Source organism: Vigna unguiculata, chromosome 1 (assembly GCF_037176805.1).
Source record: "Vigna unguiculata cultivar grain cowpea cultivar isolate G323 ecotype 2 chromosome 1, ASM3717680v1, whole genome shotgun sequence".
In the NCBI taxonomy this organism is placed as follows: Eukaryota; Viridiplantae; Streptophyta; class Magnoliopsida; order Fabales; family Fabaceae; genus Vigna; species Vigna unguiculata.
Window position 1 is genome coordinate 12,220,900 of NC_140792.1, and position 26,902 is coordinate 12,247,801.

At 34.9% G+C, this 26,902-nt stretch overlaps 1 protein-coding gene and 2 long non-coding RNA genes across 4 annotated transcripts; 2 read left to right on the forward strand and 1 right to left on the reverse strand.

Moving 5' to 3' along the window:
- Positions 1–537: 537 nt before the first annotated feature.
- On the reverse strand, positions 538–9,929 carry LOC114178043 (uncharacterized). Of its 2 annotated transcripts, none has more exons than XR_014993087.1 (3): positions 8,777–9,929; positions 6,845–8,199; positions 538–6,375 (listed from the first exon to the last, which is right to left on the reverse strand). It is a non-coding gene; the product is annotated as an uncharacterized LOC114178043 (long non-coding RNA). The 2 variants fall into 2 exon arrangements; XR_014993086.1 differs by having other exon boundaries at positions 6,845–6,948; positions 7,417–9,929.
- A 572-nt stretch (positions 9,930–10,501) lies between these two features.
- Positions 10,502–11,469, forward strand: LOC146888707 (uncharacterized). Its single transcript, XR_014993088.1, has 2 exons — positions 10,502–10,640; positions 10,742–11,469. It is a non-coding gene; the product is annotated as an uncharacterized LOC146888707 (long non-coding RNA).
- An 8,479-nt stretch (positions 11,470–19,948) lies between these two features.
- Positions 19,949–21,531, forward strand: LOC114178035 (uncharacterized). Its single transcript, XM_028063713.2, has one exon. It carries the CDS (start codon positions 20,032–20,034, stop codon positions 21,268–21,270), a length of 1,239 nt encoding a protein of 412 aa, XP_027919514.1. The 5' UTR covers positions 19,949–20,031; the 3' UTR covers positions 21,271–21,531.
- Positions 21,532–26,902: the final 5,371 nt, after the last annotated feature.

A 26,902-nucleotide genomic window follows, 5' to 3' on the forward strand; every position in this document is an offset into this window, starting at 1 on the left:
AATATCTCGATTGAAATACCAATCCATGGTATTTTTTGTAGAAATAGTATTTTTGCATATTTCGATGATCCTCAATACCAAACACAAAGCTTGGGTATTACTAAATATAGGACTATTGATATAAATTACATTTTTAAAAAGAGTATTTTTTAATCGAGTATCTAGGAATTGAGGAATTTAAGACAAAATACCAAGTTAAAAAGTAGATCAATTTTTTTTTCATTCCCAAAGAAATGTATATTTTACCAGAATTTTCTTCCATAATGGTACAAAACAATAGTATTATTGAAGTAGATACACCAATCACTGTAAATATAAAAGTCAAGTAAGCGAGTTGGTTCGATTGGAGAAGAAAAAAAAAGATTCAATTAAAAATATTGTCCAGGAATATCTATTTTCCAGAGAAATGGATAAGATATTCCAACACAGTGCCATCTTGATACCACCGAGAACGATAAAAAAATTCAAAAGGATAAAAAAATGAAAATTGGATCTATGCCCAATGGATCACAATTATGAATAAAAATTATATTGTTTTGGTTCGACCGATCATTTTATATGAAATAGAAGATATGATCAATTTAATCTACTTTTTTTCCCAAGATATGTTAAAAGAAAGAGATAATTTGGAACTTGAAGTTATTCATTATATTCTTTCTGGAAATGGAAAATCAATTCGGGGAATTTCTAATTCTAATACAAGTATTCAATTAGTTCAAACTTGTTTAGTCTTAAATTGGGATCAAGACAAAAAATTGTCTTCTATCAAAAAATGGCATGCTTCTTTTGTTGAACTAAGTAGAGAAGGTTTGGTTAGATATTGCTTAAAAATAGACTTAGTAAAATCCCATATTTCATATATAAGAAAAAGGAAAGATCCGCTCGCTTCAAGATTTATCTTAGATAATGAGTCGGACTGGACTAACATCAAATCATTTCTTTTATAGATATGAGGGAAAAATTTCAACAATCACTTAGTCAAAATTATGGAACTATTCATATGTTGTTGAATAGAAATGCGAAATGTCGATCTTTAATAATTTTGTCATCATCGAATTCTTTTCAAATACGATCATTCCATGATGGAAAATATTACAATGGGATAAAATAAGAAATGAATCCAATTCAAAGAGATCCTGTGATTCTAATTCAAAATTTGTTAGGTCCTTTAGGAATAGCCCTTCAAGTTGCCCATTTTTATTTTTACCTTTTAATTACTCATAATTAGATCTCGATAAATAAAAATGGGTAACTTGACAAACTAAAAGAAACTATTCAAGTATTAAAATATTATTTAATAGACGAAAATGAGATAATTTATAAATTTAGTCTATTTAGTAACATCCTTTTAAATCCATTCCATTTAAATTGGCAATTTTTTCCATCATAATTATTGTGAAAAAAAAAATGTTTCCCATAATAAGTCTTGGTCAATTTATTTGTGAAAATGTATGTATAGTTCAAACGAAAAATGAACCATACCTTAAATCGGGTCAAATTCTAATTGTTCAAATGGATTATGTAGGAATAAGATTGGCTAACCCTTATTTGGCGACTCTTGGAAAAATTGTTCATGGTCACTATAAAGAAATACTTTCTGAAAGAGATATATTAGTTACATTTATATATCAAAAATTGAGATCAAGTGATATAACACAAGGTCTTCCAAAAGTAGAACATGTATTAGCAGTTCGTTCGATTGATTTAATATCCATAAACCTAGAAAAGAGAGTGAATACTTGGAATGAGGATACACAAGTTGACCAATAATAAGAAAAAAGATATTGTCATGAAGAAACTTGAAGATTTGAGGACAAATCATTTTCAAGACCAAGCACATACAAGAAGAGTGCACTTCATTTGTGGAACGTGGGCCCAAGCTCTTATCATCATGGGTCATCAATATGTTCTTAGTAGATTAGCTTTACTTTGAGCCTTGTACTATTGGCCTATTAGTATATGATTTTTTTTGTCTTGTATAACAGGCAAAATAGTCTAGGATTTCCTTTATGCCTTGTATTTGGGTCTCGGGTTGTAATTTAGGGTTTTCGGTCTATTAGAGATGGGCCCTAAGGAGACACATGGATCTAGGATAAAAACCTAGTTTGGATAGCAAACCTTCTAGAAGCTTATGGAATCTTGTCTAAAGTGGTCCCCGAGTTGCTCTGTTTTTTGAGACACATGCTCTTGCCATGTGTCATTCTCTTAATGGAAAGGATTTCTCCTTAGTAGTCACCATGTTTCATGTTCCTAATGGAGAGGATTTTACCTTGGTCTCCAAGTTAGAGTATTAGGGTTTTGCTTTTACAATTTGGAGACATCTTTAAGGTTACATAAGCTTATAAATAGAGGTGTCTCCCCTATATAAAAATCACCTTTGAATTTGAGTATTGTTAAGCTGCAAATTTTATGCCATATTACTCATCTTAGGTCACTAAGACTAGAGCACCGATTATAGGTTTCCTCTAGCTACCCTTCCTTAAAGGTTGGCCCAACCTCTCTTTAGAACACTCAAACATCATCATAACCTCTTTCCTTGATTGAGTAATATAGGTTGAAGGAGGATCAACCATCACACCACATCAAACCCACCATATGTGCACCATATTCCCATCACCCTCAAGCTTTCGCAACCACCACCCATTTGGGAGTCTCCACCTTGCTTGATTCATATAGCTTAGAGGAGCTTATCCAATCATTTGGTAATTGAAGCTTAGGTTATTTTGTTTACCTTTGTTTTTTCCTAACATTGTCTTGTTGTAGCTATCTTGGAATTGACAAGATCAACCTCCCTTACACAAAAAAATAGTTAGCAATAAACATCTGCAATTTTCAAAATTAAACTACATCTCGCTCAATGATCCAAAAGTTAAATTCTTGTATTCAAATTAAAGCCCATTGAGTCTAGTTTCCAACATAAAAAGAATCAACTCATTTAAAGTTCTATGGAGAAGATTATGAGCAAAATAGACAACAAAGGTCAGAGTTGCCAGAATGTTGTCATCAACATTGTCTAGGTTCTGTTTTGGTAGTTTTGGCTATTATTTTATGTCTTTTAAATGCTCTTAAATGTTTTGGATAACATGTTTACATGTGCTTAGATTTTGTTGAGTATTTTCATCTTTTTTTCCATTCAGTCATAACATATGTTCAGGTCATTTTTATTTTGTAATCATTTCATATTGTCTAGAGTCATGCCTAGTCTTTTTCAGTTTAACTTTAAAAAATCTGAAAACTAATCTATTTTCATTTTAAAAACCGCATCATATATGTCCTTTTGAGTGCTTTCATTTTTGCATCTTTGATTTCATACTTGTTATTAGTTCATTAGCAAGTTCAAAGAGTTAGGTTTCCATTATGTTTTGTTGAGTTTCATAATCTCTCTTTTGATTCTAATAGGTTTCTTTCCATTTTGAGTTGTTTCTTGTTCAAGTACAATATATATGTTGAAATATGTTGTAGTGGTTATATTTTGGTGTTAGAAAACTATTGAGAAAAATATAAAAGAAGTTCATAAAAAAATAGCAAAAGAACAATCAAAAAAAGAGAGACCAAAACAAGTGCACTAGAACCATTACTACTACCTTCTTTGGGATGTTTATTTTGAAACTGTTTTAGGGCTGTAAACTGGACCTTTCAACAGCTTTAGGTGACTCTCGTCGTGTGCTTAACCTTGTTTCTAGGCATTTATTTTCTTGTTTTTCTTTTTTGGTACTCTTGGTTTTGTCATACAAACTCTCCTTTCGAAGTTAGCCTTCTCTATTTTCAAGCCTTTTCTTGCTTTTCTCCCATTGGCCTCTTGGATTTTGGTGTAGTCTCCCATTTGAGGTGAACCAATCCCTTAAGAAGGTAGCATATTAGGGGGTGTAAATGATAACGTTGTTTTCTACCTATTATTGATGTTAAGTTTCGTGAATAAAATCAACTCCTACATAACTTTTATCTTCTTTAATCCTCTAGTTTATGTTGTTTTTGCATTGTGTCGTATTTTAGTTGTTTTATACTTTTTTACTTCTAATCTCTATTATGAGTGTGTGAAATAAGACAATAGGAAGCAATTCTGGTGAAGGAAAATAAGTTGAAACTTAAGGAAGCATAATTGGACATGAAAGATTGAGTTTTAAACAAATACTCACGTCGAGGGACACCGAGATCAAGTCCAACATTGCAAACATGGAGAAATAACTCACATATATGTATATACTGCCTTGTACCACCCTTGGAAGGCCAAAAAAATGACCATTGGGCGCCAGGGTCACTCGCTGAGCAAGCAGGTGGCTCACTGGGCGAAAATGACAAACCAGAACTGTAGTATTCGAGTCGTTGGGCGAAAATATGGCTCGCCCAGCGAGTTACATGTTTGAGAACGTCGATTTTAGGCCTCACTGGGTGAGAATATCGACCCCAATACGCGAATATGGTTATCTAATCATGTTTCTACGAGAGCATAGAGGGATTCCTCATTTTTCACGAATAGAAACACCTTGGGTGCTTGGGAGAGACTCTTGGAGGCTATTAGGGGTGTTGGGAAACTCTTCGTTTTCCTTCTTGGGTTTCCTTCTTCATCCATAGAGGTTTTACCCCTTTTGGGTTGGAGAGGATGATGGGCTATGAAATTGAAGGCGGAGATGCGAATGGGAGGCGCAATTGAACCATGGAGCAGTATTCAAGAACCTTGGGAGAGGGATTGTTTCTACTTTATGGTTCCAATTTCTTCCCTATTCTTCAATTTTGTAAAACCCTAGGTTCTCCACCATGGAGAACAATTTCTATTTGTTGAGATTAGATGTAAAACATTGAATTCTTGTGTAAAATTGTGTTGTTAATTTATATGCTTTTCCAATTCATGTTAGTATTTGATCTTCATGCTTAATGCTTGATGTGGATTGTTCCCATGCTTGATTTGTGATTCTTGAGGTGTTGGGAAACATCTTTAGAATCTAGATTTGAAATTAAATACCTAATGGATGCTTGTATCTAGGAATAGAACTTGGTTCATTAGTAATCTTAGATTCTTAAAACTAATGCATGATTTCACTTGTTGAGGATTCAAGGAATTGAAACTTGATGAGTAATCATAGGCTCAAAGTCTCTAGGAATAGGATTTGAGTATTCTTATGAATTGATTTTAACATGAATATGGAATTGGGATAATTTAGAATGCATGAGAATGAAATGGTTAAAGTCTAATCTTGAGAAATTGTAAATACACTATGTTAATTTCTTGTTGCACACCAACTGTTTCATAAAATACAAAAATAGTTTTCATTGTGTTTGTGTGAACTTTGTGTCTAATTAAGTCTGAATTGCGAGAGTTGTCATGCGTTGCACAAGTCCCTTGTGAGAGAACGATAAAATACTTATTACTTGTTATGTGCGACTGGTGCACTTGCCATGTTGGTTTTTCACTAACAGTAAACCTGAAGTGGACTTGAAGCCTTGTGAAGGAGACAAAAAGAAGAGGAGATAAACACTTGGAAAGGAATAGCTAAAACTTTGGTTGTATATGCATTTTTCTTTAATTTGAGTTGTGATTTGTTTGTTGTAAAATTGGCCTAGGTAGGTGTCTTGGGGGACCTTTGATGTTGGATCTCATCTCCTAATTGGAACCTAAGCTTTTTAGTACATCATGTTTTTTAGTTGGTTAGGCTTTAGAGGCTTTAAGTGTCTAAAAACCTTCCCATTAGGCTGCATAGTCTTGTTGCTATACTTTCTTTTAATTCTTTTATTTTTGCTTATAGTTTAATGTGTGTCTTAACATGCTTTTTAATTTAAGTTCCCATTGAGAAGTTTGGTACAAGAGGTTTGAGGTAAACTTTGGCTAAGGATAGACTGGGTTGTTAAGTAATCTAAGTGATTTAAAAGAAGGTTATTCTTTTCCTACAATTTTAATCCATCCATAATCAGCGATAACATGTCAGATAAAAGAAGTTTAAAAAATTACATGAGAATGAGAATTCCATACAGTAGATGAATGTGTGCAATGAATCAATGCATGAAAGCATACTTGAGATGTAATATGAGAAAAAATATATAGTCCATTGAAAAACATACTTAACCTATAAAATGCCTTTACTTGGCCGCTTGAGTTCCTTACATTTTGGGTTGCATGATTCAGACCATCCTTCTTGTGCATCCTGTCCAAAAATAGTAATTGCCTTTGGAAATTATTAGATGAATATGCATAGATTACAAAGCTAAACATGTGACCTTGGAAACATTACATATAATAACCATAAAGTATATCATCTTGATTGTTAGTCAATATATAAGTTATATAACATATAACCATAAAGTATATCATCTTTGTTTGCCTAACTTTCCATTGAGTTAGAACTTCCAAGCCTGTAATGGGACACCGAGGATCTTCGACACCTAAAGTTCCCAAAACCCAAACAAATGCTTCAATTACAATTTAGTTTAAAAAATTTCACAAAATCTAAACAATAAGGATTGGTGCAAAGATTATGACGTTATTTCCATACATACACGCATTAAAGAAGCAAACATGCATGCATAACTTTACTTCCAAACCTTAAGTTTTAAGATCTCACCGACCTTGAAAGAGGAATAACTTTATTCTTGATCAAGTAACCACATAGATAAAACAATATATAGTATTAATGAGAACACTATAGTGCATTTTATAACAGTATATATCTTGAATATTATTAACACAATGATGTAGTTCCAATAATAACAATATGTAAAGTGGGACAAACATGGCATTAGGAACTAAATCTGCGATCACAAATAGTTACGTAGTTAATTAGCATTCATTTAAATCACCATAGTAAAACACGATAAGGCATAGATTGATATCAACAAACTTTCCAGTGTGCACCTTTTCCTTATTTGATTCCTGATTGCACTCAAATCCACCGTAATACTCCAAACAAAAATGTGGAGAAATGTTGTCAGGCCTTGAAAGGGGTATTAACATTTTTCCTGATCAAGTAACCACATATAGATCAAGTAACTCTTCAAAGCAAGCCTTAAAACATGATGCCTCATCATTTTAACTATTTTTTACATGAATCAGTTTGAAAAGAAAACTTACAGAAATCTTTAACAATATCAATAATGATATCAAAGTCTATATTGATATTTCAACTTAAACCTACCTTTTTAATGTTCAAGATAGATAACACTATTCCTTTTGTGCACCTCTCATTTCCTAAGGCTCATGACATATATAAGTTGTTGCCACCATATGCTAAGACAAATACTTAGTTAATATAGCCTAATTTATACCATTCATTCAATCAAAACTAAAGGAAAATATCAAAAATACAATTTCAATATGAAAATAGTAGTAAACCAATTATGTCACTCATGAAGTAAAAATAGCCAAAAAACAAAAAGAATAAAAAAAGGAAGGTATATGGTTGAAAAACCAAGGGCCAACAATCTCACCAATTGCTTAAACTTTTGATTTAGTCAAAGAAACATATGGTTGTATCCACCTCTCATGCATTACATGCCCCCATCAATCTTCTTATTCATTGAGGCACTACCATTGGTTCTGATAGGATCGACATGGAGCAAATAAATCTCCATCAAAGATGACAATAAAAGGCATAGCAATGATGATAATCCAATTAAACATGACATGCAAAGTTCAAACAGTTAATAAGCAAGCACTTGCTTCATTCCAATCTAGGGTGACATTCTCTCCTCCATTTAGATGTCATCACAAGCTTTTAGAGTCATTATTTGTTCAAAGATAATTGCTACCTTACTTTTCTATAATGTGATATGTATGAACATATTCCACCCTTTTCAATTAAGTTCAAATAAAATATACCTCAAAGATCCCACCATTGGCACCCACCTCCATCTATGGTGGAACTCTTCTTAAATGGAAGTGTGCACTCCTTCAAGACTGAACTTTTCCCTATTCTTGTAGCAACCATCAAATTCTCCCAGGATTCTAGTGATTGGAACTACTCTTATAACTCAAGTAATACTTTAGGGATCAACCCCTAGTTATAAGTCTAAAAAATGAAAAAAAAAATGACATAGTATCATTCATTAACTTTGAGTTGCTAGTCCCATATCCACCCCCAAAGATATATAAAGTACCTCGATTTTTCCAAGTACATATTTAGAAAGCAAAGATGTGACCAATTTCATACCCACCAACCACGTAAATGCACTCCAAAATCCTATCATTGCCTTCTCTTCGTCCTCCTCCTTCTATAAAACAAACAAACCCATATCTAAGCATACTCAAAATTTCAAAATTTTAATTAATAATATAACTGTTATAAAAAAATGGTAGATTAAGAAGTGATAGATATTCTATCATATCTTTGCCCTATCTTGAGATTAGCCAAACCACCACAAAGGTGTGAGCTTCCAAGAACCAATGTTAAGGTTTGAGTGAATGGAACCAAGCAAGGACATTGACTTTATTATGATGAAGTGCTAATAATGATATGATCATCTTAGTTGCATTTCCACAAGTTGCATTCAAAAGCCCTCCAATTGAATTAACATCCATAAACCAAAACCAAAACCAACTAAAATAATGCTTGCTGCAAATTTTTGTTTACATAGCTAAAACCAAGCTTACATTTGAAGTGTAGAAAATTAAAAGTTGCACAACTTTAGCCTCATACAACTTCCTAGTCAATAATTTGATTTAGTTATATGACCGAGACAATATAGTTAGGACAATGAGCCATTTCTTAGGATTGGATTTCAAATTTGAGTTTAGATCCATAATGCACAACAACATAAAATTCCAAAAGGGGAGAAGCCAACACCTTACCATGTTATCAAATCTTTGAAGATCAACCTTTAAATATCCAACACAACTTGTGGTGTCTCTGCTTATAATTTGTGGTGCTCAGGATACAAAAAATCAGTAAAACAAATATGTAAATAAAGACTAAAGATGTACCAAGTCCATTGTGAGAGAATTTGAATCATTGAAGAATCTTATTGTCGCAACTGGAATCGCGACGAGACGACGAACCAAAAGAGAAAACGGATTTAACAAGAGATTTGGAGTCGTCACCATAGTTATCCTGGAAAACTATGAAAAACCATAAAAATAAAACAAGTCTGCGAAAAACCAGATTTTGGATCCGGGAGTCGGTTACACATAGGGAAGGTGTTAGCACCCTACCATGCCCGTCCGAGGGCTGTACCTTTAATTAAAAAATGCAAAGTTGATGTGGTTTTCAAAATATTAATTTTCCCCAAAAATAATAATACAAAAATACTAAAAGAAACAAAATATTTTTTTTTTATTTTTTGGGCCCGATAGGGATTGACCTTGGTCCTGCGTATTCTCATTCAAAATGAGAAATCAGGGTTACGTAGTTCTTCAAAAAGACTTTGTTTTAAAAAAAGTTGATATTTTTATATTTTTTGAAATTTTATATATATTTTTTGTATTTTTTAAATTACTTGAAAATATGTGTCACACGACGCAAACGGTGAGACAGACACTAAAAGAGAAAGAAAAATATTTTTAGCATTTTTGAATTATTTGGAAGAAAGTGTCACACGACGCGAGCGGTCGGATAGACACTAGAAGTGAAATAAAATTATTTTTGGTATTTTTGAATTTCTCATTTTTTTTGTGAAATTTTTATGATTTTCAAACTTTTTTGATTTTTTTATTGAAATATTAAAAAGGTGGAAAAGAAAGGGATAAAAGTTGAAAACACAAATATGGGAGTGCATAAGTAATGTGTAAGGTGCATGAAGCAAATTGGGTGTGTGTAGTAAAAAATGAGGTGCGGCGAGTAAAATATCGTTAGGTGTGTGGTAAATGTGAAGGTGCAACAAGTGAACAGAAAAACAGGCCCAAAACAATAAACAAAGAAATAGGGGGTGCGTGGTTAACAATCAGGAGGGTGTTTGAAGTAAAACAAAATAAGCCCCAACAAGCAAAGAAAACAAATGGATTTGGAGTGTGAAGAGTAGAACCAGAGGTGCGAAGAGTACGGATGGCCCAATTCGAAAATTCAAAAGATGAAGGTGTAATTAGTGGCATTGGGGGTGCGGAAATCATTCTAGTCCAAGTGTTAATATCCTTAATGTGCAGAAAACCCAACACGCGTGGGGTTCATCTTCTTCACGAATAGAAACCTGCAAGGGTTTCTTGTCTTCTCCTCCATATGCTCGGACCAACAACATAACCCTCCATTCACGGCCATGCCTTTCTTAGTCAATCGAGGACTCTCTCACTCGTTGTTGTCCACCCGAACACCACCTCCACTACTTTTAGTTCACCACCGCGCCATCACGCGGCTTACTTGCCGGCGGCGCCGACGTAGGAGACGTCGACCTCGTTCTCGAAAGCTGACCCCGAGAGATCGTCACCTCGCCGCAACCATCCAAAGACGTCGACGGCGGCAGTGACGTCCACCACAGACCTTGACGTCGAGAACCGTGAGCTGCTCGACCTTCACTCTTCCTCCTCTCAGGCGCGACTCGGACGGCTTCCGCTTCAGCACCCAGGGGCACTACCGACAACGCTGATCACCCTAGCACCAAATTGCACACGACTCGCATCTTCCGCTAAACTCCGACTCGCCAGCGGCACGCCGTCGAGGATGGTTTTATCTCCTTCCCACCGTTTTCGTTTCCGATTGGATGTATGTGATTGGGGAAGATGAAATGTGAGAGCTTGGTTCTAGAATGGGGGTTCTGATCCGGTGCGGTATTGGATTGCAGGGGTGGGGTTGTGATTTTTGTTTTTTGCTTTGTGTTCTGTTTGCAGGATGGAATGGTGTTGTGATGTTGAGGTGGTGTTCTACGAATGGGATTGCTGCAGGAATGGACTGGAATGCTGCGGGATTGGGATGGAGAAGGAGTTTGGGGTGGAATCGAAGACTTGAATGGAGGGGATTTGCACGTGGGGGCTTTCTTGGTCTCTGTTTTGTATTTTTGTGCAGGTGAATGAGAAAGATGAAGATGGAAAGAAAAGTTGAGGTGAATGCAAGGGTTGAAGATGAAGGTTGGAAAATGATAGTTGGGAGTGTGTATTGCAATCGAGACAGAGGATATGGGTAGCTTTATTAATGGAGATGGAAGATTGGTAAATGATAAGGTTGTAGAGGATGGAGGTGAGGGTGTGATGCTGATGATGGCGAGAGAGATTGAGGGTGAGGAGCTTGATTTTGTTTATTTTTCCTTTGTGCAGTGGCGTAGAGACATTGGAGGGAGGAAACAGGATGTTTCATTCTCAAACATCACTCAAATCCAACAGACAAGTTATACCAACACAACATCAGTCATGTTCATGCCAAAGTATTCGAGTATTGGTGCTTACCTCTTAGAGCTCCTGCTGGTGGTCTTGGGTCTGCTCGTTCAAGTATGCGATCCCCTTTGTCTGAGCTGTTTCTACTCTTTTCTCCCCTCCTCTCATTTTCTCCTCTCCCCTTTGTTGCTTGTTATTGTGTGTTATCCACTGCATTTTGAAATGGTAAAATCTTCTTGTGCCAGTAAGCTGCCCGTGCTAGGAAGTTGTCCCCTTTTTAAACTGCTCTCTCTCCTTTTTTCTTTCGAATCCTCGAGCCATGTGATCATAAGCCTTCCAGCCAAAGGTTTCCTACACCTCAGCCACCCAGCCACCCTATGAGATTAGAGACAATTTCCACCTTCGTATAAAAACTAACTTCAACATAGCCTGCACATGGCTAATCATCACCCAAATAAAGAAATTGTAGAATGACGAATGCAGGTAGGGCTTGATTGATGGGTGGTGCAGGCACTTGACCTCTTTCAGAATCACTTGTATTCATTAAACCTTTTTCTTTCATCATCACCTTTTTTTAAAAAAAAAACAAACGGCTAAATAAAAAGGAAAAAGGTAAAAAGGCTAAAATGAAATAAAAGTACAGTAAAATATATTAAACCCAAAAAACGTAAAATAAAACAAAGCAAAATTAAAATGAAACCAGATAAAGAGAAAGAATAAAATAAAAAAGAAATAAAATAAAATAAGACAAAAATTCAAAATAAAATAAAAAGATAAAATGCATATAAAAACAATATAAGATAATAACAATAATAATAGTAATAAAATAAAAAGGTAAAATAAAAACCATGAAATAAAAGTAAAACGAATTTAAAACAAAAACAAGATGAAAATAAAGTTGAAATAAGTAAAAATAGAAATATGTATTTATGCTCAATTAAATATTTATTTATTTTTATTACTTTTTTTTTACCCGGACGAAATTGGATGTTGACACATATATAATTGGGTTTATCTACCAAGTCACGAGATTTGAGACCCTCAAGGTAATATAGTCATCATCTTTGCCCTTGAAGTCATTTCCAGTATATTTGGACTACAAAATTGTATTCCCGGAGTCACAAACAATGGTCTTTTGTTGCCTTCATCGTCCAAATGCCCTGGACCAATTACTATCACATATAACATACTAAGTATTACAAAAACATCATTCACTTTCAAAATTGTTAATCCACAAAAAAAAAGTATAGATCAATATGGCTTGAGGATAATGCTCTTAATTAAAGATTTTCTAATGTATTTAGTGCTTCATAAAAAATATACATAAGACAAGTCAGAATATGATAATCTAATACTACATTAATGAAGTAATAAAAACCTCGAGTATATACGGCCCTATAAGAACAAATTCACACATCATCTTTGTATTGATACTCTTCTGGGACATGCTTGAGAAGTTTTACCTACAACTCAAACACATCATCACCTCGAAGCACATCACAGAGCCAAGTTACCTCAATCTTTGTTGACACTTGTACATAGATATATGGGAATCATGTTTACATGGAAATAAAAAACCTTAATGCCTCACCATGATTCTCAATTCCCAAGATATATCCGAAAACAAAATATTACATACCATGACTCATTTTCCTCAAGGTCAATTTATTACCATAAAAGTGTTCAATAATTTAATTAGGTTGTGTTCAGTGACATGATTTTGGTCAATTTTAACTTGCCCAAAATGTGGAAATTATTAAGCCAATGACAAAGACAAATAAGTTTAATTAAATAAAATCACAAAGAAAATGTAGAAGTAGAATCCACAAAGCTCTACACGGATATAAATTCATAACACATACAAACCAAAATGAACAATAAAAATTACAATCATAATAAAAATAAATCAAACAGAGCTCCAAAAAGAATACTCGTTTACTAAGAAGAAACATTGTCTTTACTTAAGATTAAGAAAATCATAGAACAAAAGTGCACACCAACTAATAATACAAAATAAAAAGGGCTTTTAGAGAAGCACAACTTAATAAACGATTTTCTATAGTCAAAAGCTCCCTCCTTTCGTGACCCCTCAGTCATGCCTTCATGCTCTTATCTCTTCGCGCACCTCAAATCTTGAATGTTTTCCACGAACCTCAACAAATAATCAGGAATTTGTCATGATCCTTCAGCAAAAAAGAAAAAAAAAACTTGCTAGATCCAAAAACTTCCAAAATGGAAAAACTAATGGTACACACCAACTTTATAGTCAACGGTCTTCTTAGCATGATTAGGGCATCGTAGTACTTTTGAAGAAAATCAGACCCATGATAAATGTAAGACCCATGAAATTTAATTAATTAAATAAATAATTAGTTAATAAATGCGTGTCGTGGAAGCCTTTATGGCATTTAATAATGGTTGATGTGATGTGGAAAGGTACTAGCTCAAGTGGTTGAGAGTACTTTATTGTGTAAGAGGACTTGGGTCCGAGTCCTATGTATGCCACTTATGTGTATTTAATTATTATTGTCTTAATAATATGAATGTGCATGTTAAGTAAGAATATACTAATTGAGTTATGTTAGTTTAGCATGAAACATGAATTGGCATGAGTGTTAGCATTGACTTAATATTTGCATGGTTAGGGGTTCAAACCTTGGTGAGACCTAAATTAAGTTTTCTTTTTGCTAAACTTGACTTTTGGCAAAGAAGAGAGGAGGTAGAAAACTAGCAGCCGCGTTAAGGCATCCAAAGGGGCTGAAAAACAACCCCATAATGGTCTTGAATGACACTTATCACAAGCAATTTCGTTTTATGCCATTAAACCATAATTAAGACCCAATTAAAAGGCTAATTGTGAGAGGGAGGAGGGCTTTGGGAGTCTGCACAATTGGGGTATTGAAGGCTGTACGAATTCAGAGAGAAACAGTGAGTAGAGAGTGGGATTGAAGGGCTGGACAGCGAGAGAGCTTGAGGAGTTGTTGGAATTCAAGGAAAGAACGCAAGCTTGTCATTTTTAAGCAAAGGAATTCCAGGTTAGGGGAGTTCTTATTCCGTGTTTTAATGTGTGCGATCTTCTAATGATGTGTCCTGGATCATGTTTGAATTCTGAAAGCTTTGAATCCTGGTTCTGGTTGCATTTTCTGGAATTTTCCAGAAACCACCTGGCGGCGCATGAATTGCCGCCAGGCGACACATGTGGTTGCACCCAGTTTTTTGGGTTTGCGGATGATCCGCCTGGCGACCGAGAGTGACCCGCCAGGCGTTGTACTGTTGTTGCTGTTTGTTTCTTGTTTTGGTTGATTGGTCAATGATGTTGTTGTATTTGGATTGAATTCTTATTGCACATGTATAATTTGCATGATGAATTATGATTGGAGATTATTTGATTGTTGGCAATTGCATAAATTTGTGAATGGATTTTGGGGATTTTAGGTTACGTTGGGTTGGTGATGAATATGCATGAAGTATGTAATTGATTGATGATCTGGTGTTATGGAAATAATGTTCACATGAATAAAGTCTAAACCCTGTAGGATATGTGCACTTGAAGTGAAGCTAGTATGATGGGGGGTAATGTAATTAGGGTGTCTGGGGTCATGACGAGAGCAGGAAAAATTTGGGTAGAAACCAAAAATGCATACACCGCCTGGCGGCGCATGATCTGCCGTCAGGCGACACGTCATAACAATTTGCTGTTTTGATTTTGTCGGGGTTTCGGGTTAATGGGTATCTAATTAGTAAATTAATACATATATGATTAAAGTAATTAAGCATGTAAATGGATGTGGCATAATATGGATTAAAGAAGGTTAAAATGAATGAAAGTTGTAAAGTGTGATATAGTGCAGTGGTGGTTTGTAAAGGTTTGGTTCTATAAGCTATAATTCAGAATGCATGTTAACTTGGTAATAAGAGTGAGATTGACTTATGGGATACGGTATGGATGGTGTATTTTCTCTAGACATTAGGCGTTGTGATGGTGGTCTTGCGATTATAGCATATTGTGTAGCATTGACCATGTTGTGGTGGCATGTTCTAAGTAGTGAATGACTGAGAGTATGCTGGGTATAATACTAATTGATTAAGTGGCATGACTAAATGTGTGCATTGTGCTCTAGTTATAGAAATATGGCTGGAAAATTATAATTGTGCTTCAAGTTTGTGTGTGGTGTGATTCAAATCCTTTGGAGGATCTGTTTAAGTGCCAAGAAACCAGTAGCATTGCGCTACTAGTATGGCGCCAGGCGGCGCGAGCGAGCCGCCAGGCGAACGTAACACAAATCAGTGGCAGTGGCCACTGTTGACGGTGGCGCCTGACGGTAGGGGTAGTTCCGCCAAGCGGTATGGTATAGCGGAGGTCCTGATGGCACGGTGGCGCTTGGCGGCACGGGCAGGTGCGCCAGGCGGTAGCGGCGAGTGGCGCCTGGCAGCGTGGTGGGGTCCGCCTGACGGTGACGATGCAGTGATGATGCTGCAGGCGCGTGGCGCTTGACGGTGTGTGATGTCCGTCAGGTGGTCTGAACCTAGTGTGTGCCTGGCGACGTGGGATGCACGCCAAGCGGTTTTGGTTCAGTGATGGTGCGCGGGGAAAGGTTTCTACACAGCTTTAGGGGATGTTCATGATGCGATGCTTTGGCTGGGGACCCAGTTATGAGTGTAATCTTGTATTGGGGTAACACGTGACCACTCTAGGTTGTAGCCTGGTGGTGTAGGAAGTCCAGTGGAGTGTGCGAGTTGTGGCTCGTACGGCGAAGTTCGAGTGATGCCCTCTTCAGAGTGATTCTGATAGAGCTTTGGTAGTCTGGAACAGCTACAAACTTCATGTTTGTTTCGGGGAACTCCACTTGGTGTCACGGTGAGATGTTATGGCAATGTTATTCCCACGTGTGGACTATCAGGTGGTGGCCTGTAGTCGGAGGGGCGAGTAGACACTCGTGCAGCAAAGATCGATCATCGTTCTCACCTAAAGGGTATAGAAATGATAGACGTCTAATGAAAGTATTGGAAGTGGAAAGGTAAGGAAAGATGGAGAAGAATGCTAACCCGAGGTTTAAATGAGTTGATGTTGTATTTATTATTTTATTGGTTGGTTTTATTTAAATGAGCTCACCCTATCTGTGTGTGTATGGCGATTATCATGTAACTTGTTACATGGGAGCAGATGTTGATGCAGGTGAGCGGACAGGTGCATAGAGACGGAGTGGGGATCTCTTGGGGATTTTCTCACTAGTTTATTGTATTTGGACTATGGTGTTATTGTAATAATTTTATAAATCATTTCAATTGTATTACAGTCCTAATGTGAAATATTTTATCTATTTTGGTGCGTTGAACTCAAGGTTTTAAATATTTCTTGCGTTTTGGGAAATTGATGATTAATAAATGAGGTTGTTTTATTGAAATCTTATTTTTGTTTTATTTTAGTAAGTAATTTCCGGGTAGGACGTTATAATAAAAACCCTACACCATCAAAGGATGACAAAACCCTACACCATCAAAGGAGAAGTACCCAAGTTCAATAAAAAAAATATAGTGTCTTAAGACAACATAAGAATAAATATTACCTGATCAAGGCTGAAGAGAAAACAAACATATATGACATATTATGCTCCCTAGGGTTTCAGAAAGACAGAAAGGAAATAAGAACATTCATGTGGGAAGGCTTTTCTTTTCCAAGACATTTGAAAAAGAGTGATGAAGACATGACCACCTCACCAAGCACCATGGAGACCATCCTCAAAAGAATCACAAGAAGCATGTCAAAAGGGGAGGCTTCTCCATCTCTTTCCTTATTTAGCATTTCTTTAATTTGAATTCCTTTAAGTGGGCTTGGTTGACTATTTTTAAGTTAACTTGTTGACCTTGACTTTGGGTTGACTTGTTGACTCGAGGATTAACTTAACCTAAAGCCCACATGCTAATCTATTTTCTTTGCCTTGTAAGATGTTTAGGAGAGGGCAAATATGGAGACAAGTGGTGCATAAATGTGAGGTCCATATGAGGAGAGAGGACGCATATGGAGAGGCACATGTGAAGGAGAGAGGAGTAGCAAAGCTTTCTATAATCATCTAGAATGCTGATCAGATGCCTTGGCCATCAAGTTGTCTAGAAGCTTCTAGATGGCGCCTCCACCATTGCTTGCCTAAGAAGACACTTTGGAGACCACACATGTGCTCCTTGGTTGCCCTACCTTCTAGATGTTATTTTTGTTGCTTTGTTTTGTAGCCCTTTTGGATTATATGTTTTGCTAAGAGGCCCCTAGGCACTTTTATTTAAGGAGACCTCTAACACTTGTACAAGGTTAAACATTTTGGAGAAATTAAACACCTTTGTGTATTAACCATTGTGAGAGTCTTCCTCCCTACGGAGTGAATACTTTTAAGCCTTATCTTGAACCTTGATTCAAGTGGTGACACCATCACTTATCTTTAGAGGAGTCCATGGCTTTGCCTCTCCTCTAAAGTAGTGTGCTTCTCACATCAATTCCTTTCTATTCCTTTCCATTTTTATGCTTTCTTTCCCCTTTTATTGTCTAAGTTTTTATGTGCTTTCCATTCTTGCTTTACTTGAATCAATCTATCATCTTCTTCTCTTAAGCTTTGTGAAAGAAATCGTCACATCTAGATAGAATACTATCTTAATGTCCAGTGGGGATTTCACTTAGTTTTCTTAATCAACTCACGCCATATTCCATAATCTTAAAAAGGAACAAGATAATCCTACATCAGAGAGTCCAAAAACGTTCTCAACTACACTTTTCATGCCTTATGATTATGTTATGCAAAGACCAATTTGTCAATAAAGATATCGTTCCCTAGAACAAAAGCAGGGTACATTGGTAAACAAAATAACAATGAAATGACAAAAAAACCACATTTTAGCACTATTGTCACAATTTTAAATATGGGTGTTTGGGTAATATTCCTACCAGTTTGTTTTCTTATAGTTATAGTAGATCTCCAATTTAGTCAAGTTTGCTTTGTCTATATGATCATTAAACAATTCAATTATTGTATCATTTACAAACAATTTATGTGCTTGCTTTTAGTTGATCTACATAAAGCACAAGTTAGAATGCTCAAGAACAATTTATGTAGTTACATAATATTCTTAAAACTCAACACATAAATGATTTATTAAGTCGTCTAGGTAAATTGTATAAACTAGATTCTCTAATTAGACTTTGTTATATCGTTTGCCTAGAACAACTTTGGTGTAACAAGGCTTAAAGAATTGATTTTATCATATGTTTTCATTTTATGCAGAAATCCTAGATAAAATAAGAAATTTAAACACAATTATTATATAATAAAATTAAGATTAAATGATGTATCAGTGTATAAAAACACACTCATGAGTATATGTGCTTAAATATGTGTAGTGTAGTAGAACAATTATGTGTTGGAACAAGAAAAATGTTATTAGAATTTTTATTTTTCTTTATTTTGTAGGTAATTTTATAACTAAAAAAATAGGTTAGTTTAAAAAAATGGTTAACCTAAATTGAAATTAGTCCATCTTCAAAACTTTGAACCAATTTAGTCCCTCATGTTTAGAAATGTGTGAATTTAGTCCTTTTAACCTAAATTTTGTTAAATTTATTTAACGTTTCAAACATGTTTCAAATGTGATTCTCAGCTAATATTACAACAAAAATGTTTTAAACCGTACAAACAACTCAAATGCTATCATGAAACGAGTTTGAAACATCAAATAAACTTAACAAAATTTGGTTAAAAAAACTAAATTTTTACAATTCTAAAGTTGAGGGACTAAATTGGACTAAAATTTTGAAAAAGAACCAATTCTAATTTTCACTAAAAATTAAGAGACAAAAAACATATTTAAATCTTAAAAAAAGGTTAAATAAAAAAGATTGGTTAAATTAAAAAGGCAATTACTTAAAGAATAAAATTAATTAAGTAAACACTTTAATTTTAAAAAACTTATATTTAAAAGATAAATTAAAATATAAAAATAGATACATAAAAAAAGAATTTTAAATATCCATAAATATCCAGTTTAGATGTAAATATATTTGTTTCCGTTTTAGATTTTGTAAAATTATGTCTTAACTCTATATTTATCCCGAGAGAATATTCGTTAATATGATAAAATAAAATTATTTTTAGATTAAATAATTATATTATTTTTAAATATATAACTCATTTAAGTGATGCATTTATTATTTTATATGAATAAGATAATTTCATGAAATTATTTATATATTTATTAATTTTAAATATATTATTATAAACAATTTTTCAGTATTTTCCTGACTTCGTAACTCACTCATTTACTTTCAAATTTGCACTTAAAAAAATTTCTTATTCACTTTCAAAAGAATTATACTTTATTTAGAAACTCACAATTTAGTTCTATATATAATTTTAATTTTTGTACACTTTAATCCACTAAGTTTGACTATTTGTAATATTAATATTCCAGAAACAAATATTGTACTTCATTTAAAAACCTATAACAATAATATTATTTAAAAATAATAATGATAATTACTTTATCACATTTTTATTTTATAGATTATTTTAAATCCTTCCTCGTAATTATTTTCACTATAGTTTTATTTGTGTTTAAAAAAAGAAAACAATAATCGTTTTCCTGTTTAATTATAATTAGATTCGGGCCAAAGGGCTGGACCATCCTTACATTCTTATATTCTTATCTCTTGAATGGCCCATATCAAAAGTCAAACCCCTTATATTTCAACTCTGACCACCAAAACCCTAATTCTCCTTCTTCTTCACTGAAGACTCAATTTGGTTAAACCCTAAACCCTACTTTGGCGCATGGCTTCCGAGAACCTAAACCCCGCCACAGTCACGAAAGCCATAGACGCGCTTCTCAAATGGCGCCGCACTCAATCGGAAACTCAAAAGCCCAAACTCTTCGATCAAGACGAAGAATTTGTGTACCTCGTCGTAACGCTGAAGAAGATACCCGCGAAATCGCGCGTTAACCCTTACAAGATCCCTCTCCCTCACTCACTGATCTCGCAGTTCTCCGAACAGTGTCTCATCCTCGACGACCGGCCCAACAAGGGCCGCGTGACCAAGGCCCAGGCCCAGGCCAAGATCCAATCCGAGTCTATCCCCATCGCGAAAATCCTGAAGCTGTCAAAGCTGGCCTCCGATTATCGTGCTTTTGAGGCGAAGCGGAAGCTCTGTGGTTCCTACGATTTGTTTTTTGCAGAGAAGACTATTGTGCCGTTGCTTCCTCGGCTACTCGGGAAGCAATTTTTCAAGAAGAGGAAGTTGCCGGTGCCGGTGGATCTGAAGAAGAGTAACTGGAAGGAGCAGGTGGAGAAGGCGTGCTCGTCCGCGATGCTGTTCATGCGGACCGGCACGTGTAGCGTGGTTAGGGTTGCCAAGGTGGGGATGGAGAGAGACTGGATTGTGGAGAATGTGATGGCTGCGGTTGAGGGGATTGTGGAGGTTGTGCCGAAGAAGTGGGGGAATGTGCGGTCGTTGCATTTGAAGCTGTTGGAGAGTGTGTCGTTGCCGGTGTATCAGGTAGTTCCGGACGTGAAGTTGAGGATTGAGGGTGCTAACGAGCAGGATGAGAAAAAGGAGAAGAACAAGAAGAGGAAAAAAGATGAGGAGGTTCGTGAATCGGCAAAGAAGAAGGGGAGAATTCATGAAGTTAGGTATATGGATGAGAATGGTGGTGAGGATGAGATTGAAAATGAATTGGCGAGTGATGATGGTGGTGGTGATGAGAATGTGGATGAGAAGACGAAGAGAGGGGTTTCGAGTGTGTTGAATGATGGGAAGAGGTTGAAGAAATCGTCTGGTGTCAAGGAGAATAGAAAAAAGGGGAAGAGTGGTAGTGAATTGGTTGCTGAGGATACGGAATCTAGTGCCAAGGAGAAGAAGAAAAAGGTGAAGAGTGAGACGGAATTGGTTGTTAGGGATGAGGAATCTGGTGTGAAGAAGACGAAGAAAGGGGAATTGAAGAAGATGAAAACAGGGGAAGTGAAGGTGAAGGCTGTGAAAAGTGTGAAGACTAAGAAAAGTAAGAAGGCTTAGCGAGTTGGATGATGTTGTCTATGGCGATTGATGAAAGAAATCGTTGCTTGTTGGGGCTCTGTGCAAGCCTGTGTGGTGTTGCTTGTTGAGTCCCCAGCTGCATTTTTTGTTTCTGACCATGTATTAGGGCGCTTATGTTTTTCTGTTGGTTCGATTTGTTATTTGCTTGTTCAAAATTTCTATAGTTGAGGTTTAAAATTATTGTGAAATGGTGTCAGAATGTTGCATCCCGGCAAGTTTAATATACTTGAGTCATTTAGATGTTGCTTGTTGGAGATCGATTTAGAAGATGAAGTTATTTAGATATTGCAAATTTTTGGCTTCACTATTAATGAAAGTATCAAGGACATTTGGCAGGGGAATGCTGAGAAGAAATTGGAGCTTTCAGTGAGTTGACTGCTTAATTTTGCTGTTTTCCTTTTGTTTTGAAGATATTAACCTTAAACTTTGCTTCTTAATTTTTTGGTAGTAGATTTTTGAAATATTTTTATTGAAATTCTGCGTGTTAGGTTTCTTTTTTCATTTCTTGGATGCTAAGATTAATGGAAAATGTCTAGTCTGGAACTATCTATTTAGCTTTACTTGAGAGCACCCATAATAATTGAACAGCTATTAATTTGACAGAGCAGTGGGAGCAAAACAACGCCTGTTTTGAAATCACTCTTGGGTTTAAAATCATTCATATACTGGATGTATTAATCATGTCTGTTTGCCTTCATTGCTCGATTTTGGATGTGGAATCAAAACAGTTTTATCGAGTGCATAAATGCTGCAGATCTTGTATTGAGTTTTATCATCTTAATGGTCTGTAGTTAGCCATGAATTATCTTAAAGAGGCAAGACATGTTGAGTACATATTTGTAATGATTTAGCTCTCAAAACATATGCTACTGGTTTTTCTGTGGTCTTTCTTCTGTGGGGTACGGACTTGGGGGTGTTGGACTGATTAGTTGCAAAAGTTTTATTATTCTAAAATATATAGCTGCATTAGAAGTATTTTATGACAATATCTATATAGTGGGTACTTTGAGAAATTGATATTTATGGTCTTGATTCCTCTATAGTTTATTACTTTGATAAATTGGTAGTTATGGTCCTGATTCCTCTAAAGTTTAGACTCTATAGTTCAGACTCCTTGATGTTTTGTTTTTAGGTTACTTAGATATAATTAAAACTTCCTTATAATTATGCTTGGGATTAGACTGCCATTGTTCTTTGTATTCACGTGTCTTTATACTCTTGTATTTAGAGACCATTTCTCTATCAAATAGATTGAACACACATTCAAACGTATTTTCTTCTTGCAGTAACTTGTTCCTTTTAAATTGTACATTCTTGGTTATCTTCTTCAAACTTCAGTACTGTGCTACCAGATTTGTCTAAAACTATAGTTTCTCATAAAATCAGCTGTGTAGTTGTTAGACGGACTTTATCCCCTAAAAGTCGATAGGAATTTATCATTTACTTAGGTTCCTTATATGTAGTTGGGGATCTCATAAAAGGGTTTAGTCAGAAGCAACAAATAAAACCTGTGACCTTTTGCACTATGTTAGTTTGAACTAGGATTTGGGTTCTGTAGTTAGTGATAATTAGAGTTACACAAGTTAGCTAAAAGCTGCTCTTGGTTTTTAATGTCAGACCGTTGTTCTCAGGACTCCAAATAAGGTATTTGAAAGTTATTTAAAGTATTGTAAGATAAAGTTAACACATTCTGAGGCAATGGCATTGGCAGGCAAACATTTGGTTTTAATAGGATATCTTTTAATATTTTTTGTGACTTCCCTAAAAGTTTCTACATTAAGCATGCATTTTATTCTTTTAGCTAAGGAACTACATCGTTATCTGTTCTCCCCTTTCAGTCTCTTTTGATACTAGTCTGCTGGGAGCAAAAGGTTCAACACTTTAAATGGTTCCTTAATTACGAAGTTCTAGTGTTATTTTTCACCCTTAAAGTCTGTTATTCAAAGAGATAAACACTTTACCTAAATATCACCAGCCAGAATGAGATATTTCAAGAATAAGTGGACCTATCAGCAGTTTTGTCATATAATAATAATAATGAGGAAGAGATTATATGTTCAATAACTATTTCTGAGTAAAATACAAAAAAGACGTAAACGAGTGGCATAGACCATTTTGTATATTCTTGTTGGGCTGCTATGTGCCACGGGGTATATTCCGTTGAATCCTGATCTCTTCTTCTGATGTGATAGTTGATGGTTCGAAATGGATAAATCCGTAAGGTGGCTAATACGGTTACAAGTATATCCTGTATGTATATACAGAGAATCATTGGAGTGGAATGAATCATAATTTTCATTTATTATGACATGACAGAATAAAACAAAATTATCATTTGTTCTCATTTTTCTCAGAGAAAGTGAAATGAATGTAGATGATAAACAGGTTTTATTATTTTCATTTTATATTCTGTTTTGGTTTATTCTATACAATTTGAGCAGTTGATCCTTGTATAGAATTGAGGTTCACCCATCCTATCCAACAGTTGTCTCGTCAATTCCTTATCAACAAGAGCTGCAAAGGCAGTCAAAATTGTTGGTGTGTGGTGCGCATGTAGATTGGCCACGTCAAATGTTGTTCAAGAGTGATCTCTCTGAATTAGGAGAGATTAATATTAAACTCCATTTTGGTTTCTCTGTCAAAAGCCGTATTTGCAGGGACTGATAAGTGATTTTTTCTTTGTCAACAGTGGTTGTAATGTTGGAAAGGCAATTCTGAAGACCAAGTTTAAAGTTTAAACGTCTAGCCATTGATGAACTAACCCTTTTGTTCCCTTTCCAATTGTGGGCGGCTTCGGTACACATGGCACTGCCACAACCCACGCCACGTGCTTCAACCTTGTCGTTTTAGGCTTTTGCTCAATGTTTTGATGGGGATTCCTAGCAAAATGACATGAAAGGTTACCATCAACAAAAAGAAGAATGACTGAAACTACAGTGCATACCAGATGATGATATGCACTTCAACACCACACAGCCTCCTCAGTGGTTTCAGATAGGCACAACATCACTCTCATTAATTAGTCAAATTTTCATTATGTAGCTTTGAATGGAAAGTAACCGTATTTGCATGTTATAGACAATGGATTTAGTTTTTAGGTGCACCAAGTGAATTAGACTTTTCAAAACTCTAGGCATAACCAATTATCAATAAAATATATAAATAAAGCTATTGGATTTGGATGCATAACCATGTTCTTATCATTTTCCCTTATGGATGTGCACCATTGTTCTCCAAATTTTGAAATTGGACACCATGTCATAACTTTTGCGTTTAAAAACACTTTCTTTATGTGCTTTTAGTAGTGCTGATCTTTGATCAGAAAATCAGAAACAGAGTTTTGTTTTCTTAAGTTAATCTAATTTTATTACAGACATTTATTATGCATATTACCAGTTTTAGTTGCAAACAGTCTAATCTATATATAATCATACTTTTAACTCCAAATATGAAGTCAGTCCAAAATCATAAGTGTTGGCAGAACACAAAAACTAATGACAGAGCATTAATATGCACATGTGTGTGTAATGAATCACGCCTGAATCAAAAGTAAAATACCTTTTACTGCATCAAAACAGGATATAGTTGATATTATTAGTCATCTGGGGTTGCTGGTGTATATGTTAGAGTAATCATTATTAGGAGTCTAATACAATACTGACTATCACATCATTATTAGGATCACTGGTATTCATCCTTAGACACATAAATGTAATTAAAACTCTAATTTTGATTCAACAACTGCAACTAAAATAAACAAGATTCCATAAAAAAATTATTCTAAACATCATTCATGGTTGGCTATACAAATACTGCATTGACTCATGATTACTTTGAAATGAAATCATTATTATGATATATGGGAGTTTAATTTGTCTGACACTGTTGACGCTGTCACTTTCCAGAATCTAGACCTTGCTTAAACCAAGATTCTTTTGGCCTAAAAGCACCAAACTGTGTATTGGATGCCAGTTTATGATTGGCCAACATGGAAAATCAACCCATTTTATCGTTAGATTATTAGATATTTGGAGAGTTTGATCTGTGCTATAGCTAAGATTCTGCACTGTTCCCGAGAAATATCCAAGTGCATAAGAGAGTCTTATTAGTATGTGTGTGCCTTTTATTGTGTTGTGAGTGTTAACTTTAAGTAGTGGTGTGGCAGTCTTTCACCAAATTTATCAGAACGTTGAACATGGTTCACATTTCTAACTTGAAATTTTATTATTCACACACATATACACTAATATAAGAGAGCCATGGCCTACTTTCTTTGACAAAACTATAACAACTGTTCCTCATTCCATCTTCATAATGCTCGCATGCAAATGGTAGGTCTGGAGTAATTAAGACAAGTACATTGATGTTGAGTTTGTCTTCATATTTCGAACTGTTGTGTCACCTAGCTCAGACCATGGTTTGGTTTCTTGTGCAGTGCATGATTTAAGAATAGGTTAATATGTTCAGAATTTTTATAAGCTTGAATTCAGGATATTTTTTCCTCCACATGCTTACAAACAGGTTATGTTCAATATTTAAAATGAGCATTTCTGTTTAAATATTTTCTTGTTTTTAACAGCTCACCAAGCCAACATTGTTGAATCATAAATAGGTCAGGTCTAGTAGAATGCATAGTACAATTGCCAAATTTTGGATCCTTATACTGATAGCATGTCAGAAAAAAATATGTTCAGTCCAACATTTAACTAACAGCTGGTGCTTTACCAAATCGCAGCATTATCTTACCTTTTCTCTTTTATACAGATCAAAAGATAACATGATAAACAAATTTTCAAATCCATTTTAGGAGAGATAACTCGCTTTTGTTAGTGTTTGTCAATGATGGAACTTTGGAGAAATCACTAAATCACCCGGTAAGAAGATTTTTGATATAGGTACTTATTTAAGTTGTCATCAACATTAGTAGGTTATAAACATTAACTTTCGGTTATGAGTCTTAAGAGAGAAATTATGAGTCTTAAGAGAGAATCTCGTGAAAAAGAAACAATAATAAAATATGAGTTTAATTACACGAATGTTAATATTATTTTTAATTCAAAATTTTAAAATGACAAGTTTATGAGAATTTTATTTTTATATGATGTTCAACTTTTTTTATTTTTATTAAAGGTGAAACTTAAACTCATATCTAGATTTTTCAAGAGATAGTATGTTTATCATGGTTGTTTCGAAAATTAATATCTCTCAAAGGGAAAAAGTAAATTACAAGTGTTCTAACTGAGATTATATATTTTTCAGCATTTCATTCTTATGTTCTTGAGATGTTTTTGTCTTCTAATAGTGGTAGATCCCCTTATCCAAATAAGGAGAGTGTAAAAAGCACTCTCACCCTGGCTAGTGCAAGATCTTTATAAGCAATTAATATTATTGAATGTGATCTCATACTTGTAAAGTTAACGAGTTTTGATGGATATTTTATATAACTGGGTATGTATTTACTGGTTTATAAACCATAATGACCTATGACCTATTATTGCTTTATTAGCTGGTTTAGAGACATAATTTTGTTTATTTTTTTAAGTTTCAAGTTGTCTAAATATATGGGGTTTTCTCCTTTAAAGATGTCTTGGTCTCGAATAGTAAAAAAATT